Genomic DNA, 18,916 nt, shown 5'->3' with positions numbered 1-18,916 from the left:
TTTTAAATAGACTATATGTTCTAATAAAAAAAAAAAATGCAATCAAATGTGAAAACTTTGGTATTGATTTTCCAAATCTCAAGGATTAGCCTGAATTATTATTATTTTTGTATGTTAAATAGTCTGCTGTGGGCAACCCCCCTCAGGTCCCCTCCTACTGTGAGAACTTTTCTGTCCTCTCAATAAATCCTGCTTTTTCACTTAAAAAAAAAAAGTCTGCTATGTTAATTGGAAGTTTTCTACCTTGATGCTCTGAGATTTATTTTAGGATTCTTTTTTCAGTCACATCTTACACTTAGACATGCACAACCATAGGTAAGATTTGTAATTTAATTAGATGGCATCTTATTGATTTTCTTGGATTAGCTTAATTAGTCAAGTGTGTCCATCTCTAATATCTACACCCCAGGCAAATAGATCTTTTCAAAGAGATTCTATCTGGCTGATTTAATACATGGACTATATAACTATAAACTATATAACAATATAATGCATGCACTATATAATACTATATAGATACACACACACAGATACATAAACACACACACACATATATATACACTTCGGTATGCTCCAAGTTAAAGCAATAGGCAGAATTTGACATAAATTCATAAAAAACATTTAGTATGAAAATAGAAGCCGGGCTCGGCTCAGCCTGTAATCCTACGCCTTTGGGAGGCTGAAGTGAGTGAATTGCCTGAGCCCGCGGGTTCGAGACCCGCCTGGGCAGCGAGACCTCATCTCTACAATAAAATAAAAAAATCAGCCGGGTGGGGTAGCGCATGCCTGTAATTCCGGCTACTTGGAAGGCTGAGGCGGAAGGATCGCCGGAGCCCAGCAGGTAGAGGCTGCGGTGGCCGGGAGTGGCCACTGCATCCAGTCTGGGCGACAGAGTAAGACTCCAACTCAAAAAAAAAAAAAAGAAAATAGAAAGTCTTCCTCTGTGAAACAAGCATGATATGAAATTTCCCTCAATATTTTATTATGAAACACTTCAAACAAACAGAAAAAAAAATTTTAGACTGAACATTCACATACCCATCACTTAGATTCTACCATTAATATTTTACTCTTTCTGCTTTGTCTCATATTCTCTATGTATTCATAAATCCATCTTATATTTATATGCATTTTATAGTATTTTTGGCAGTCAGACATTGCCTCCTAAAAACAGTACCTCAGAGTATGTATGTTAAGTGGAGTTCAAAAGAGTTATGTTTTATTTTGAACATACAACGAAGAGACTAATCATAAGTAGCATCATTTGATGAATTTTTAAAAAATACAATATTAAATATAGGCATTATGCTATACAGTAGATTTCCAGGACTTATTCACCTTGTATAACTGAATCTTTGTACCCTTTGACCAATATATCCCCATTATGCCCCTCCTCCAGCTTCTGGTAACCATCATGCTACTTTCCGATCCTGTGAATTTGACTATTTTAGAGTCCACATATATGTGAGATCATGCAATATTTCTCTTTCTGTGTCATTTTTATTAGCTAGGCATCATCTAATCCAGCTCTATCTATGTTGTTGCAAGTGACAGGATTTTCTTTTTTGAAGGCCAAGTAATATTCTATTGTATATATAAGTATATATACCACATTTTTAAAATCCATTCATCTGTTAAGGGAAATTTAGGTTGGTTCCATGTTTTGGCTATTGGGAATAATGCTGCAATAAATATGGGTGTACAGATATTTTGTTGGGATCCTGATTTCAATTCCTTTGGATATATTCACAGAAATGGGATTTCTGGATCACATGGTAGTTCTAATTTTAATTTTTAAATTTATAATGTCTTCCATAGTGGCTGTACCAATTTCCATTCCTACCAACTATATACAAGGGTTCCCTTTTCTCCATATCCTATTTGGTATCTTTTGCCATCCTAATAGGTGTGAGGTGATATCTCATTGGGGTTTTGATTTGCATTTTTTGATGATTAGTCATTTGTATATCTCCTTTTGAGAAATATATTTTCAGATCTTTTGCTTGTTTTAAAATCGGAGTTGTTTTTTTTGCTATTGAATTATGGAAGTTCCTTATCTATTTTGGATATTGACCCTTTATCAGATAGTTTGCAAATATTTTCTCCCATTCTGTAGGTTGCCTTTTAATTTTGTTGATTGTTTTCTTTGTTATGCATACATTTTAAATTTTGATGTAATCCTGTTGCCTGTTTTTGCTTTCATTGCCTGTGCTCTTGGGGTCATATCTAAAAACTCATTGCCCAGACCAATGTCATGAAGTTTTCCACTATGTTTATTTTCCTAGTGGTTTCACAATTTCAAGTCCTATTTTTAAGTCTTTAAACCATTTTGAGTTGATATTTGTATATGGTGTAAGAGTTCAGTTTTGTTGTTCTGCATGCGAATGTTCAATTTTCCCAACACCATTTATTGAAGAGAATATTTTTTTCCATTGTGTATTCTTGACACCCTTGTTGATAATCAGTTGACCACCTATACATTGGTCTATTTCTGGCTCTCTGTTTTGTTTCATTGGACTATATGACTGTTTTTTTGCTAGTATAATACTTTTTTGATTACAGTAGCTCTAAGATACATTTGGAAATCAGGAAATGTGATGCCTTTAGCTTTGTTCTTTTGGCTCAAAATTGCTTCAAGCTAGTTGGGGTCTTTGTAGTTCCATATGATTTTTAAAATATTTTTTCTATTTCTGTAATAAATGCCATTGGGATTTTGATAGGGATTGCATTAAATCTGAAGACCATTTTGGGTAGTTGGGACATTTTAACAATATTAATTCTTCAAATCTATGAACACAGATGCCTTTTTATATATTTGTGTTTGCTTTAATTTCTTTCATCAGTGTTTTGTAGTATGTATGCTTCTGTGCAAGATGCTTTTTACTCAGTGTAATGTTTTTGAGTTATTCATGTTGTTGTATCAGTAATGCATTCCTTTTTTTTGCTGAGTACTATGTATTATAAGTCTATACCACAGTTTGTTATTTATTCACCTATGTATGAACACCTAGGCTGTCTTAAGTTTCTGGTTATGATGAATAGAGCTTCTATGAATATTCTTATATAGGTTTTAGTCTATGGACACATGTTTTCATTTCGCTCAAGTAAATATCTAGGTTTGGAATTTTTGAATTGTAAGGCAGGTGTATGTTTGATTGTAAAGGAAACTGTCAGATCTTTTTCCAAAATGGTTGCATCATTTTATGGTCCTTTTAATAATGTATGAGAGTTCCAGTAACCCCATGCTATCCCAACACCTGGCATTGCCAGTCTTTTAATTTTAGCCCTTGTAGTGAATGTGTAAGGGAACATGCGACTTTTAAAAGTACTCCTTTTCTACTTACCTTTATGTGGGGATTTCCCTAACTACCTCAATCCATCTTTGTCCTTGGTTTCTGTAAACTTGTTACTGGAAGGACTGGAAAGAATGGTCTTATTAGAATGTAAACACTACAAAGGTAGGTATTTATGGAACTAGTAGCACACAATAAGAACTTACTAATATTTGTTGAATGATGCAAATAAATGAATGAATGCATACCTAGACTTACTGAAATAAGAATGTACAAAGACCATGTCTGTGAGCACACCTGTTTAATCTCGTTAACTCTTCCCTGCTGCTAGCTGCCTTCATCTCCCGTCTGGTTCATTGAATGCTTTGCTCTGGGGTGTTTTGTCCCATTCCAAGGGTGTCCTTCCAGGTACTACAATATAAAGATTTTTTTTCTCTCTTTCTGTCTCTGCCAGTGTCTGACCTCAAGTATCTAGAGGACCTTCAATGTTTTCGTCAATCTAGGGCGCATCATCTATAAAATTAAAGAGGTGGATTACCTAAATTTCCCCAGCACCATGGTATGGCAATTCTGATACCTCAACTGATTCCTTACCTCAACTAAAGTCAATGATTCCCACGATGCTTTGCTTGCTTCTCTTCTCTTTACTTCAAGGAAAAGTTGCATTAGGGTTTGGAACCAAGGATTTGTTGAGTTTTGTTCACATGGGGAAGTTTATGTCAGAAAATGAATAAGGTTAAGATATATGTGAACAAAAGTACATTGGGGACACTTTTGAGTATTATATAACGTTAACTACTTATCTGTGTTCTGAGCTAAACAATTGTGTTCTTTGTCAAATTTTACAGTCTAAAGAAGAATGCCATTCACTCAATATAAATAAAAATGCCTTCTACAGAAATGAACATAAATGGTTGTTCTGATAAGAGTTAATGGAACAATAATAAACTTGACTCATTTAAAATGTTCACAATGCTGCACCTATGCTCTCACAGTGTGTCACCTAATTCTAACTAGGGCAAAGTTTGCAAATCCAAAGATTTCACAAACAACCTTCAATTTATAGGTCATCAGAACCATCACAAGGGTAAAGTTAAAAAAAATGTTTTAAGTAATTATTGCAAAAATTTGGCTTACAAGGTCAAAGGGTAATATGAAGCAATAAAAGGGGAAGTTGATGTTCAAAAAATGTTAGGAAAATATAAGTATATTAGCAACTGCCATATGCAAATTATCTAAAAGATAAGTAAAAAGGCTGCTTTTAAAAGCATTTTTATTGCAAAGATGGTTATCTGTGTTCCTGACAGTTGAAAACAGGATTATCAGAACTTTGGTTTTGAGTGAGAATGGTTCAGTCCAAATGAACAGAACAGAGCTGATGAGGTAATATTTATTTTTATAATTAGAGAATGTGTGATAGCAGTGTGGTGAAATATTTTGAAACTTGTTTTTGGGCCTAGAAAATGATCACTTTTAGTAATTTTTCTGTGAGAAATTAAGAAGAAATGGTAGTTTCTAATTTTGGGGTGTGATATTCTATTTGAATCAATTAAATCAAGAATGTGAATTGGGCATTCAAATCTTTTATATGTTTACTAATTTTTTTGACATCTTACACTTTAATGGCATATTGGTAAATTTTTCCTCCTTCTATTAATTTTTGCTTTATGACTTTCTTTGAGAAATTATACATATTTTATTAGGTGCACATACACTTAAAATTGGGATCTCTTGATGGTGTTAAATAAAATTTATAGGAAGCCATTGGTTTAGACTGAATTCCTGCACTCATTCAAACAGGCCAAACCAAAATGGAGTTACTAAGGAAGTCCCCTCTTCTTTTTTTTTTTTTGAGTTGGAGTCTCACTCTGTTGCCCAGACTGGAGGGCAGTGGCCGCTCCCGGCCACCACAGCCTCGACCTGCTGGGCTCCAGCAATCCTTCTGCCTCAGCCTTCCGAGTAGCCAGATTTACAGGCGTGCACTACCACACCCGGCTGATTTTTTAAAATTTATTGTAGAGATGAGGTCTCGCCAAGTTGCCCAGGTAGGTCTTGCACCCGCGGGCTCAGGCAATCCACTCACCTCAGCCTCCCAAAGGCGCGGGATTACAGGCTGAGCCACCGAGCCCGGCTGTCCCCTCTTCTTTAACCTTTACAGGGAAAGTAATTTTGAAATGACAAATTTGTTTTCTGTTCTCTGTTTATACTTTCTTCCGTCCTTTCTGCCTATAAAGCCAAACTCCTCTACACAGCTCATTGGAATACTCATTCTATTTTATAGAATGTAGTGTTGCCTGACTCTAGAATCAAATAAAAGTCAATTATGATCTTAAAACTAAATTTGTTGTAATTTTATCTTTGACAATAGTAAATCAATATGGTGACCTTCCTTTCCTCTAAACTGTTTTTTGTCTTAAAGCTTATTTTGACGAATGTTAATTGACAATCTCTGTTAGCAGGTGAGTTTAATTCATATTAATTTACTGTGCATATTGATATATTTTAAATTGTTCTTACCATCTCACTTTGGGCTTTCTATTTGTCCTGCCTTTCCTATACTTCTCCCCAGAACTACCTTTCTTTATTTTTGCCTTTGTTAATTGGTTTTCTTTTAAAATTTTCGCATACATTTTTTTTGTTGTTCTACTTATTAAGAGGCTTTCCTCTGTATTTATGTTCTTTAGGGGTTTCCTCACACACATCTTCTACTCCAGCTTCAATACACACGTTTGCTTTTTTGGGCTTTGGAGATGCTTCTTACTTTCAAGAGAATTCAGCAGTCATTGAAAACTTGTAATTGTATTTATCTAAAAAGTTATCTTCTAACAACCAAATTACAAGTCACTTAATACAAAATATAGCATGTAATTTGTCTTGAATTTTAGAGGGAGGTCTTTGGGTATCTGATGTGTACTATAACTGGAACTACAAATCTAAAACATCTGCACACTTTAGTTAAGCTTCTTATTGGTGGAAGCTGAGATTTCTTTCTTCTTGTTGTAATACAAAATTGACCATTCCTTTCTTTTTTCCTTATTCCCTCGCTCTCTTTCTTCATACCTTCTTCATATATCTAACATAATTGTCTGTTATATACGTAACAGTGTGCTAGGCTCTGGGAACAAGATACAGTCTCTGGAAACTCAGCAGAGAGACATCCAGGTGTGAAAAGAGAAATAGCACTGCTTTTCTGGAAGGCATTCTGATGCAACCCTATGTTGTTTTACTAATTTGATAAAAACTGTTATCAGACACAGGCATCTAATGATGTTGGATTACATGTTCCCTTGTAGGCAATATTTAATATAGTTGGTATCTTACTAAATTTTTTATTCAAATTAGTTATTTATATTAAATTCTTAAATTAATTTACAATCTAAAGGGAATTATATTAGGTAATTTTGGTTATAAACTTATACCTCTGGTCATAAACTTTCCAGAAATAGATTTCCTTTGTGTGTTTTTCACAATCAGTGGACCTTTTGATTTTAAATTCTTTAAAATCAGTTGTGGTTAAAAGTTCAAAAAATATTGTTGTAATCCCTTATGCACCTCCAACTCACTCTAATTTTGTAGGTTATTTTCACTCTCTTAGCTCTATCCTATAATTGCTCTCCATCTCAAGGCTGCTGCGATTTGTCCTTCAAAGTAATGCTGTGACCTGCTTTTCTTCAGTAAGGACATTGCCTTATTATATGTTCAATGTCATTTCATTGGAGCAGAAAGTTGGTGGAGTCAACTTTATGCCAGGCCCTTGTATCTACCAAAGGGAAATTTCACTATTATATAACCCAATTGCCATTATTGAGTCCTGATTCTACTGCTCTAAATTTTTCAAATGATCTCTTTTATTCCTGAGACACTTGCATACCTAATTGTCAAGTTTAATTTATGATCCTCGTTACTTTCTAAGTGTTTAATTGAGTTAGTGGTTATAGCTGACTCATAAACCCATAAAACCCGTCAGTGGTAAACTAATTAGCCACTGCACTGCCCTCTAAATAATTAACATTGCTCATTACTAACAATCAGCATTGGAGTTATTAAAAGTTACCTTACTGCTCAGTTGTCTAAAGCAGAGGTTTTCAAACTATTTTGATTATGAGCCAGACTAAGAAATACATTTCACAGACCAACCTAGGATATACATACACACAAACACACATACATACAAACACACACACACTCTCCTACTATCTGACACTCAGATATTTTCTATTTTCCTCTACCCTCTTTCATTTAAAAATGTACTGATTGACTAAAGAAGTTGGGTTTTTTTTTAGTTTAAAAATTTTTTATTTGTACAAATATATGGGGCACTTGTGCAATTTTGTTTCATGTATATAATGTATAGTGATCACGTTAGGGTACTTAGGGTGTCCATCACCTGAGTACAATATATTTTTAAATGATAATCATCCTACTTTGCTATCAAACCTTGAATTTTTTCCATCCTACTGTATGTTTGTAACTTTTAATTCACTTCTCTTCATGCTCCCTTCACCCTACAACTCACCCTTTCCAGCCTCTGTTATCTATCTTTCCACTCTTTATTTCCATGTGATCCAGTTTCTTAGCTCCCACATGTAAGTGAGACCATGGGATATGTCTTTTTGTGTCTGTCTTATTTCTCTTAAGATAAAGCCCTTCCATCCATGCTGCTGCATGTGATAATTTTATTCTTTTTTAATGATAAAATAATATTCACCATGCATGAATGGGATATGACAGCTTCAAAAACACTGGCTTAAGAAAATTCAGGCTGGATACGGTGGCTCATGTCTATAATCCCAGCACTTTGAGAGGTGGAGGCAAGAGGATTGCTTGAACCCAGAAGTTCGAGACCAGCCTGGGCAGTATAGCAAGACCTCATCTCTACAATAATTAGTTGAGTGCAGTGGCATGTGCCTGTAGTCCCAGATACTCAGGAGGCTGAGGTGGAAGGATAGCCTGAGCCCATGAGGTCAAGGCTGTGGTGAGCTGTGGTTGTGTCACTACACTCCAGCCTAGGTGACAGCAGCGTGAGACTCTGACTCAAAAACAAAACAAAACAAAACAAAAACTGAAACATAAAATTAATAAGAATCAATAAAAGTTTCTTTCAAAATTAGAACTTACTTGTGTCCTTCACCATCATACACCCACCTAGTAGAGCCAATTCCTTCATAGTTTGAAGCCCAGAAATAAATACAGGCATTAATGTGCAGAATAAACAGCAAGTATCCAGTTGTTCGAATGACTCTGTCAGAGAGAATAGATTCAAAGTAAGAATTCCTGTTGTTTCTGGAATATAACCTATTTTAACATTTTCTTTTCCTTAAGGTCTCCACTGAACCCCCTTGCTTTGGATTTGTGAACTGTTAACTCTCATTAGTACAGTATAAAGTGATGGTGCCATTGCATGTTTTCTGACTGCAGTGCCTTGACTGGGACTGACAGAGTGTAAAAAAAAAAAAAACTTTCTCTCTTTTCACAGATGGTACGAGTCAACTCCGTGAAAGACATGCCTCGAGGGTCACTTCTCCATTTTGAGTCTCATAAAATACACCACACTGATTTAACTGGATATTTCTAAAAAACTCATGAGATTTTATGCGAGGATGGACTGTGACTGCAGGTCTCTGTGCAAAGTGAAGTTCAGAACAGTGAATGAATGAAATTCAGATTAGGAGTGAATTGTCATGAGAGAGATATAAAGTTGACTTGTAAAAGAGTATGTTTTTCTGTACTCATTTTGACTGATGTGCATAATAAGATCTATTCTTTTTAGTCCAGTACTCTTCTAAGATCTGATAAAATTTTCCTACTTCTATTTCACTTAAAATATCCAAATCTGTTTTAGAGCATCCTCCTATATTTTACACACCAAAATCTGAAATTGTTCCCTTTTCTTGGAGAGGTCCCGTTCCCATCAAATGCTGTCTAAAATGTATTGTACCATTACTTCCTCCCCTTCCCCCAAGTGTACTGAGTTATACTTTACCTGTAGATATATGCTTTATCCATTATAGACTCTAGGTGATGATTAAACTCAAAAAATGAAGTATACTATGTAGAAAACAAAGAAAAGAAATCCAAAAGTATGTTAGGCTTAGATATATCTATTTAGGTAAAACTATATAAAATGGATTTCATTTGTTACTGAAAATAATTTTATTCATACATCTTTTCAAAAAATTAGATCCTGTTTAGTGGTATTTTCCTCTGGGCAGCAGTACATTTTATAGCATGGTACCACATTTCCAGAACTTCCTGCTTTATTTTATTTCTCTCCTATAGTTATAGTCTTATTTGTGAGGCTTGTTGAAAATCAAGGTTAAAAAACATTTCTCTCTCTTATTTTTAAAGCATACAGCAGAACTCTATTTCACAATAATTAAAATCACAATCTTCAAAAAACATAAAACAAAGAGGAAAAGTACAATGTAATGCACTGAAGTAATAAATAGGTGCTAAATCCTGTTGTACAATACTAGCATTACTTTTCAGTGAACTGGATTCAAGGTGTGTTTGCTTCAACAGAATGTAAAGTCCGGTAAGCATTAGCTAGCTGTTTTTGACATTATTCAAAGATATAACGAGTTTGTGTGCATCTAATCTAAACAGAGTTGCTATTTCCCTTGAGCTTTTTTCTTGCTTACTTCTACTTTTACTCAGCTTTTGTTATCTGTATATATCCCTACCCTCTCCACTTCCTCTCTTATTTTTGTGGACAAAAAGAGCATGAAATCCACAGCCAAATGCCAGTCCTATCTATCACTTACTAACTGTGTGATTGGAAAAGTCTTTTGCTATTTCTGTATCTTAGTTTCCTCATCTGTGAAATGGAGGCATTAAGAGAACTTGCTGCCTGAAGGAGTTGTATGCATACATGAGTTAATATATTTAATGTGCTTAGAATTATAGGATTTTACAGATAGAAGGGTCCCTAGAGTTTATTTAGTTCAAAATTTCACCCAATGTAGATATGACTGCAATAAAGTATTTGGAATTAGAAAATAGCATATGTAATGACTATTTATCTAGAAAGAAGTATACACAAATGATTTGTTTTTCCCGAATTCCTGAGTAGGAGAAAATTCCTTGAACACAGGTTATGATAATTGCAATTTGTGGTCACTTGTTTATTATTGTACTCTTAGTAGAAGTCTGCAGAAAAGTGAGAGTTTAAATTTAGCTTCAGTGTTCACTAAAGAGAATATTCATATTCTTAATTTGTTTTTTCATTTATATCTTGGAAACATATAGATAACACATATTTATCTAAGAAAACTGTATATTAAAATGATACTCATAGTAGAAATGTATGGACTATGGGATTTGAAAAGAAAAGCAACGTTGACTGTCAGGATCTCCTATATTATAAAAAAAATTGCTGGATATAGAGAAACTTTTGGACATTTTAGGGTTAAAAAAATGAGATATAAATTGTTGGCTTTTTTGTTTTTTTGAGTCAGGCTCTCTGTCGCCCAGGCTGAAGTGCAGTGGCATGATTATGGCTCACTGTAGCCTCGATCTCCTGGGCTCAGCCAATCCTTCTACCTCAGCCTCCTGAGTAGGTGGGCTACCACAGGCATGAGCTTGGCTAGTTTTTTTTTTGTAGAGATGAGGTCTTAGTATGTTGTTAATGCTGGTCTCGAACTCCTGGGCTCAAGCAGTCTTTCTGCCTTGGCCTCCCAAAGTACTGGTATTACAGGTGTGAGCCACCATGCCCTTGTACTATAATACCAGACAAACTCCTAAATCCATAGAAACCCGAGTATTTTTGAGTTTTGTTTTGTTTTGTTTTGAGTCACAGTCTCACTCTTTCACTCAGGCTGGATTGCAGTGGCAGCATAAGGCTCACTGCAGTCTCAACCTCCTGGATTCAGGCATTCCCTCCATCTCAGCCTCCTCAGTAGCTGGGACTCCTTATGCCTGCTTAATTTTTAAATTTTTTTTTTGGGGGGGCAAAATCTTGCTATGTTGCCTGAGCTGGTCTCAAATTCTTAGGCTTAAGAATCCTCCCAAGTGCTGGGATTACAGGCATGAGCCACCACGCTGGGCCAGAATTTCTATTTTAGAGTATAAAAGTACCTGCTATGAGATATAGAATAAAAACAACCAGGAGCAACTTCTGTCAGTGGAAGTAATGACATTTCTTGTTCATTCATTAGCAAAAATTCAGAGCATTGATGAGGGCAGAAAGATAGAGGACATTTTTTGTAAAAATTAAGAATATTGGCAATTTTAAGATATGTTAAATTGCTTCAAGATTTCCATTATTGTAGGTGAAGGCAATTAAATATAATTATCTTACCTTTAACATCCTATTTATTCTAAATATAGGATTAAACCCAAAGAAGAGGTATAAAATATCAGATGGTATTATTGATGCAACATCCAACTGTTGAAAGAACACATTCATAATTATATGCTTTTCTGGGCATGGATGGATTTATATCAATGTATATAAAAGCTGACCAGTTACAATGCAATGTTTGTTGTTTAATCCCAAATTGTCTTTAGTTAAATATGTATGGTGCCTTTGAAAGGCTTATTAGCACCATGAAAACAAGACAACTATTTTGTAGCCTGTTTCCAATGTTTTTAATTCATTTCCACCTTCATGCATCTGATCTTTCCACAGGAACTGCATTTGCTGGGATTTTTATCAAACTGCCATATATACTTCAGTGATGGCATGGCTGCTAATGCTAAAATACATTTGAATAGTGTTTTAAACACGGGGTTAATGGGCTGAAAATCAAGTTCATTCTTGATTTTATTAGAAACCATTGCACTTTCATGGCAATGGTATATGTTTATGTTTCAGTCAACTCTCTAGTGTTCAGAGCTGATTATATTGTGATTCATCCAAGCTCTTCAATACTTTCTACTCCTGTCTACTTTGAACCATTTTGCTACCAATAAATTGCTGTAAAGTATCTTTCAGAGACCTTGCAGGCTAAGGGAGAGGAGAGGAAAGAAATCAGTCCTGTTTACAAATAATCAGCAGCTCTGACAGAAAAAAGTATTGGAAGTGCTATTATAGCTTAAATAATTAAAAGGAAAAGGTCATTATTGGCCTTCTATTACACTGGTTTTTATGAAATGACAAGATATTCTTTTATGAAAAATAATTGCTCATTTTCATTAAATTGTACATGGTCTTAAAAATAGGGTATATTAAAAAAATTTAAGATATCACAAGACAATTAAGAACAGTTAAGAACATATTGTAAGACTGTATATATAAAAGTTTTAAATTAATTAATGTAATGTAATTAATTATGTAACAGAATCTCAAAGCCTCCAGTTATTGAATAGGAATAGAACTTCTAGTTTGAAATAATCAGATTAGATACAACAAACAAATTATTTACTAAAAGAATTGGTTTAGAAATTGCATTATATCATCAAACCTCATTGATCTTACCCTACAGATATTGATCCTCATGACAAATTGAGAGGTGTAAAGAACAGTTACAAAAATAATGTCTTATAAATAAGAAAGCAGGAGCACAGAGCTGTTGACTTGTCTAGTGCTACTCCAGAACCCATAGTTTCTGGCTTGCTATGTAATGATCTTTTTACTTGCTTTTTATTCAGTTGCTCAGCTCCTCTCTCGACTTCTCTATGCAGGCAGTCATTCATCATGTTAATATTAACACCTTGGCAGGAATTTGTGTAGACAGAGACAATTTATTTTTCATTGACTAATAGAAAATTGAATTGAAGAGGTATTGACCAACACCAAACTCTGTGCAAGCATGTTGGAGTTGAAATAGGAGTTTGCAGAGCATGTTGGAGTTGAAATAGGAGTAATAAATTGTTTCTGTCCACAAGAAGTTAACAATCTAACAGTAGAATAACCAAGCACAAAAATACAGTCATGTGTTGCCTAATGATGGGGAGAAATTCTGAGAAGTGCATTTCTAGGTGATTTCATCATGTGAACATCATAGAGTGTGCTTATACAAACCTAGATGGCACAGCCTACTATATACCTAGGCTATATGGTGTAGCCTATGACTCCTAGGCTACAAACCTGTATAGCATGTTACTGTACTGAATATTGTAGGCAGTTATAAACACAATGGTAAGTATTTGTGTATCTAAGCACATTTAAACATAGAAAAGATACAGTGAAAACACAATATGGAAGATTAAAAGAAGGTACACCTATATAGGGAACTTACCATGAATGGAGCTTGCAGAACCAGAAATTGCTCTGGGTGAGTCAGTGGGCGAGTGATGAGTATGAAGTCCTAGGATATTACTGTACACTACTGTAGATTTTATAAACATGGTACACTTAAGCTATACTAAATTTATAAACAAATTGTCTTCAATAATAAATTAATCAACTTACTTTTTATTTTATAAAATTTTGAATTTTTAAAAAACTTTGTACTCTTGTAACTTAGCTTAAAACACACATTGTGCAGCTGTACAAAACATTTTGTTTCTTTGTATCCTTATTCCATACACTTTTTTCTCTTTCTCTATTTTTGAGTTGGAGTCTCACTCTGTCGCCCAGGTTGGAGTGCAGTGACAAACTCACAGTCACCCCAGCGTCGACCTGCTGGGCTCTGGTGATCCTTCCGCCTCAGCCTTCCAAGTAGCCAGAACTACAGGCTTGTGCTGCCATGCCCTGCTAATTTTTGATTTATTGTAGAGATGAGATCTCGCCAGGTTTTCCGGGCTAGTCTCGAACCCTCAGGCTCAGGCAATCCATTCGCCATCCAAATAGCTGGGATTACAGGCTGAGCCACTGAGCCTGACCCTATTTTTAAAATTATTTATTTTTAAACTTTTTCGTTAGGAACTAATTTCCAAACACACATATTGGTCTAGGCCTAACAGGGTCAGGATCATCAATATCACTGTCTTCCACATCTTGTCCCACTGGAAGATCTTTAGGGGAAATAACACACATAGAGCTGTCCTCTCTTATAATAAACTGCCTTCATCTGAAATACCTCTTGAAGGGGTTGCCTGAGGCCATTTTATGGTCAACTGTGTTTTAAACAAGCAGATAGAATACACTCTAAACTAATGATAAAAAGTATGGTATAGTAAATACATAAACCAGTAATATAGTTGCTTATTATCCCAACTATTATGTATTCTACATAATTGTATGTTCTATACTTCTATATGACTGGCAGTCCAGTAGGTTTGTTTACACCAAAAATGGGTGAATAACCCATTGTGCTATGATGTTACGATGGGTACGATGCCACTAGATGATAGGAATTATTCAGCTCCATTATAATCTTATGGATCATCACCATATAGGTGGTCTGTTGTTTACCGAAACATCATTATGTGTCACATGATTGTAAAAATAATGCAATTCCATAAGACTGGCAGGATATGATGAAGTGATCAAAAGGAGGAGTGACCATAATTAGATAAATGTAAACTTTTCCATTTATAAACACAAATTACATATATGAATTAATGGAGCCCTTATTCAAACTCAAGACAGTAATAAAGAGCTTGGAACAAGCTGTGTGGCATTTACAAAGAATATTCATCTTTTTTGTAGAATTCATCAAAGTAGTGTAGATCTTTTATGAATATGCCTAAGTATGTGGCAAATTTTTACAAAGAAAATTAGTTGAGATAAAAACAAATTGAAAGGGATATTAATCATTATAGAGTTCCAACAGGGATAGTGTGAGACCTAAACCCAGACTTGTTTTTTGTGAACAAAATCTGAGGTCATTAAAGTTCTGTTGTTGAAGAGGAAGACTGGAGCTCACTTTGAGTGGGTAACCTTGTATAACCTCTGGCCTCTGTCTAGTTCTCCAACTTAGATAAGAAAGTACTTTGGAATAATTATGAATAATAAATGTAAGACTATATTATTATTTGAGGAAAGGAAGATTTCATGTTATCTAAACAATTTTCTATTTTTTATTCTGCTTATATGAACAAGAACAAAGCAGGATTAGAAACAATTCTGCAAAACTTTTACAGCATCATGCGACATGAATTGGGAGCTAGAATTTTGTGGAACAAGTACAATTCATATTCCTTTATTAATTTTTAAATAGAAATTTAAATGTAGGCACAAACTTATTTTGGTTGACTTATTAAAGACCCATATGTAGAATTACCCTTTCGCACATATGAAGAAATGTGTCATGTAATTATTGAGAAGCAAAAACTTCAGGCCTATTTTCATCTAATAAAACTTCATCTGTTAAACTTTGTAGAAATCTATAAATGGGACTTAAAGTAAAAATGTTAATAGATTACTTGAACATTTTTGAAATTGTTTGTAAGTCACCTACCTGAAATTTTGTAGAACTCTTGTAGTGTTTCTTTAGCTCATTTGAATCCATCTGAAACATATTTATAGTTTAATTAATGTTAGCTGATTTCATCAATTATTTTCTCCCTTTTTAATTTATATTTATAACTATTTCTCTCTACTGGTTCCTTCCAACCTCAGCCTATAAGCAATATATTTTAAAACAAAAAATCCTTATGACTTTTGTTTTCTTTTATGTTGTTGCCCTATTGTTTGTCATAGTCAGCTTCTTAAGAGAGTTGCCTATATTGCTTTACTTCACATCTTTTCCTCATATTTATCTGTTTCCCATGGCAATTTGGTGGTAATTGGGCCCCTCTTCTCACTTCTCTCATTTCATCAAGACTGACAGTGCAAAGATCGTTAATGACTCCCTAATGATCTCACAACCAGGGGACCCTTATGGCTCTTAGCATTCTCACTATATTTTTAAATGACACATATCTTTCCTGGCTCATTTGTTGAAAATCAGTCTACTCCATTAAGAGGTAATCTTTCTGAGGATAGGGTTGATTTTAGTAGCAACTATATATGGCTAGTGCCTGAAACATATTAAGAGCCAACTAAATATTTTTATATGGATGAATAGATAAGAGAAAGAAGGGATGAATGAAATCTTTGGAAGCATTTTAATTTTTTTTTCAATATTTTGTCCTTGAAATGTTTCCTTTCCAAAAAATCTGTAAGACCCACTCTTGGATTACTTTACTTGTTCAGTTCCTACTTTGCAGTGCTCTTCTTAGAGTATTGGTCTAGTCATTTGAAAGTCAGTATTTCCCAGGATTTAGCTCTCTTCTCTATTCTCTTCATACTTGGTTCTTGGGAAATCTCATCCACTTTTATAGTTTCAAAGATCACCATGTGTGTTGATGCTACCAAATCTCTACTCTCATCTGATATCATTTTCTTGAGCTGTCAACCCATTGTTTTCACTTTTAGTTTCACTGCACCAAACCTGAATTCATCATCATTCTCCATTCCCCTTAAACCTAACTATGCTCCGCCTTCTTCTGCTGTTTAGTATCCTATGAGCATCCTCATCTACACTGGCTAGTGATCCTACCCTACTCTCCCTCAACCTTCATCCAACATACAGTCAAGTTCTACTGATTCTTCTTCCTAAAATTTTCTCATGTCTTTTTCCCTTTTGGCATTGCTGTCTCTGCCTTTAGTCTTGCTTCCCTTGATCCCCTCCACAGTGGCAGCCGGATGATCTCAATCAGATCATTTAATAATTCCCATTTATGTCAAATCCTACAATTCCACATGAATTTAGAAAAAAAAAATCTAAGCTCCCTTTCAGGATACGCAAGGCTCTACTTTCTGTGTCTCACTCACCTCTTGAAGCATCTCACATTCACTCTGTTTAGCAGTTCCTCAAATGTATCAGTGTTTCTCACCTTGACACCTTTGCCCATGCTGTTCCCAGAGCTCAGAACACATTTTTCATTTTTATTTTTTGTGTGTGGGTGGAATGGTGTAGGTAATTCTAACTCATCCATCCAGATTCGGATAAGGGATCCCCCTCCTTCATGTAGTTTCCTCTGAGCCTCTTAGCAGCCTGGATGCACCTTTGTCATGACTCACAATATAAAATCCCACCATTTTTCTTTTTTCTATCTGTCTTGCATATTCTGTGCTAAGTAAGAGACCCCATTATCTTTGTCCTCTATTTCCTCATTTCCTAATACAGTGTCTAACACATAGTAGGTGCTTAACAAGTGTGTGACAAGTGAGAGGTGAATAAGGTGGTGTCTGTTTATATTCAGACCTAAAATAACTGACTTACAGTCATATGTTTTCAGTTGTATGTAGTAAAGGATCTTCTGAGTGCTCTTGATTAGTTGACCAAAGTGTTATAACTTGGACACATGGAAGCAGCATCTTCTAACTATTATCATTCAAGTTTTTTAGTTCAAAAATTTTAAACTACTGCTGAGAAATGTTAGATTGGATTTGGAGTCAACTATCCAATTCCTGCCGACCCTCAAATTCTCTCACTCTCTCTTTTGGCTATAATTTTACTATGTTTTATAGAAGTATATTATAAAATATATGACATGCTCATTTGATGATTTTTATTGTGAAGCAAAATGGTTTACTTAACCACAGGTAAACATAGGCATCGGTTTAAGTTAATAGCCTTATAAATTATGTACCAAGCTTGAATAAAATCAGTCACCTTCAGAGTTCATGTGGGACAGACAGACACATTTCAAGAGCTAGGCAGTTAAGTTAAAATACTACCTCTGCCCCACACCCAGGAAGAATGTTGTAAGCATATTTATCTGTTTACTTTCAGGCTTGTCTATGATCTTATGATTGAATAAATGTAAATGCAACTAAAACTGGCTAGATTAAATGAAATGACATCTAGCGATTTTAAAATCTCTTTTTTAGAGCTCTAAATAAATTTGGATCATTAGCCTTATGAGGATTTGCATGCTTACTGGTAACAATTAGGCACTTATTTTTAAAATGTCACCCTACTTAATTCTCTCTCCCTTTTTTAAGCCTCATCATTATGCAGGTGACATTTCTTCAGGGGAGGCTTACTTTAGGAAGGATATGTTAATTGCACCTAAATCCTTTTCTAACAGACAGTTTTTGAAGATCTACCCAGGTGCTAGTATATTTACTTATTATTCACCTCTCATGATAAACAATTCATAGAAACTTCAAATTTTGTATAGAATAGATAGAAGTGTTTCAAAAATAATAATATCTGAAACAACTATAATGCAGATTAAATAATTATTTAAGGAAATAAAATCCTTGAACCAGGAGTACCATTCATTCATCCTTCAAACATTTTTAAAGTAAATACTTAGAGTTCCTAGGATAGATAAATAAATGAATACTGTCCCTAATTGCAAAAAATTTATTCTCAGACAAAAAAGACACATATACAAATAAAAGACAAGAAGTAAAAGTTAGGGCAACTCCCTGGGGTTCCCTCCCATTGTGGGAGCTTTTCTGTCCTCTTAATAAATCCCGCTTAAAAAAAAAAAAAGAAGTAAGAGTTAAATGTGTGGCCATTCATTCATTTATTCCCATCAATCTACTGTGCATTTACTACATGCCAGATCCTGGGCTAGGTGAATATACTGACTTATTTAATCTTCACAATAGGTTTATGAGGTAGGTATTACTATTTCCATTTTGTGGATGAAAACGATTATATTTAACAAAAGGGTAAATTTATTTCCTTCAAATTAATACCATTGACAAATTTTAGAAGTGGAATTTGACCCTGATCTGTCTGTTTCTATTATATCATAATTAGCCTAATCAATAGTTTACAAAATTAAAAAAC

At 34.6% G+C, this 18,916-nt stretch overlaps 1 protein-coding gene across 1 annotated transcript in view; it reads right to left on the bottom strand.

The window, feature by feature from the left end:
* The window catches only part of CNGB3 (cyclic nucleotide gated channel beta 3), a 142,063-nt gene that overhangs the window by 50,711 nt on the left and 72,436 nt on the right, over positions 1–18,916 (bottom strand). Inside the window, exons 7-10 of the mRNA XM_008054898.2 lie at positions 15,581–15,631; positions 11,593–11,679; positions 9,277–9,341; positions 8,412–8,534 (exon numbers count right to left, since the gene is read on the bottom strand). Of these exons, the coding sequence (XP_008053089.1) occupies positions 8,412–8,534; positions 9,277–9,341; positions 11,593–11,679; positions 15,581–15,631 (326 nt within the window). The remainder of the gene's footprint in view (positions 1–8,411; positions 8,535–9,276; positions 9,342–11,592; positions 11,680–15,580; positions 15,632–18,916) is intronic.

This window comes from Carlito syrichta, unplaced genomic scaffold (genome assembly GCF_000164805.1).
Source record: "Carlito syrichta isolate Samal-C Ts95f unplaced genomic scaffold, Tarsius_syrichta-2.0.1 Scaffold301606, whole genome shotgun sequence".
NCBI classification, from domain to species: Eukaryota; Metazoa; Chordata; class Mammalia; order Primates; family Tarsiidae; genus Carlito; species Carlito syrichta.
Note: the sequence above shows the minus strand (reverse complement) of the source record. Positions and strands in the feature narration are given on the sequence as shown.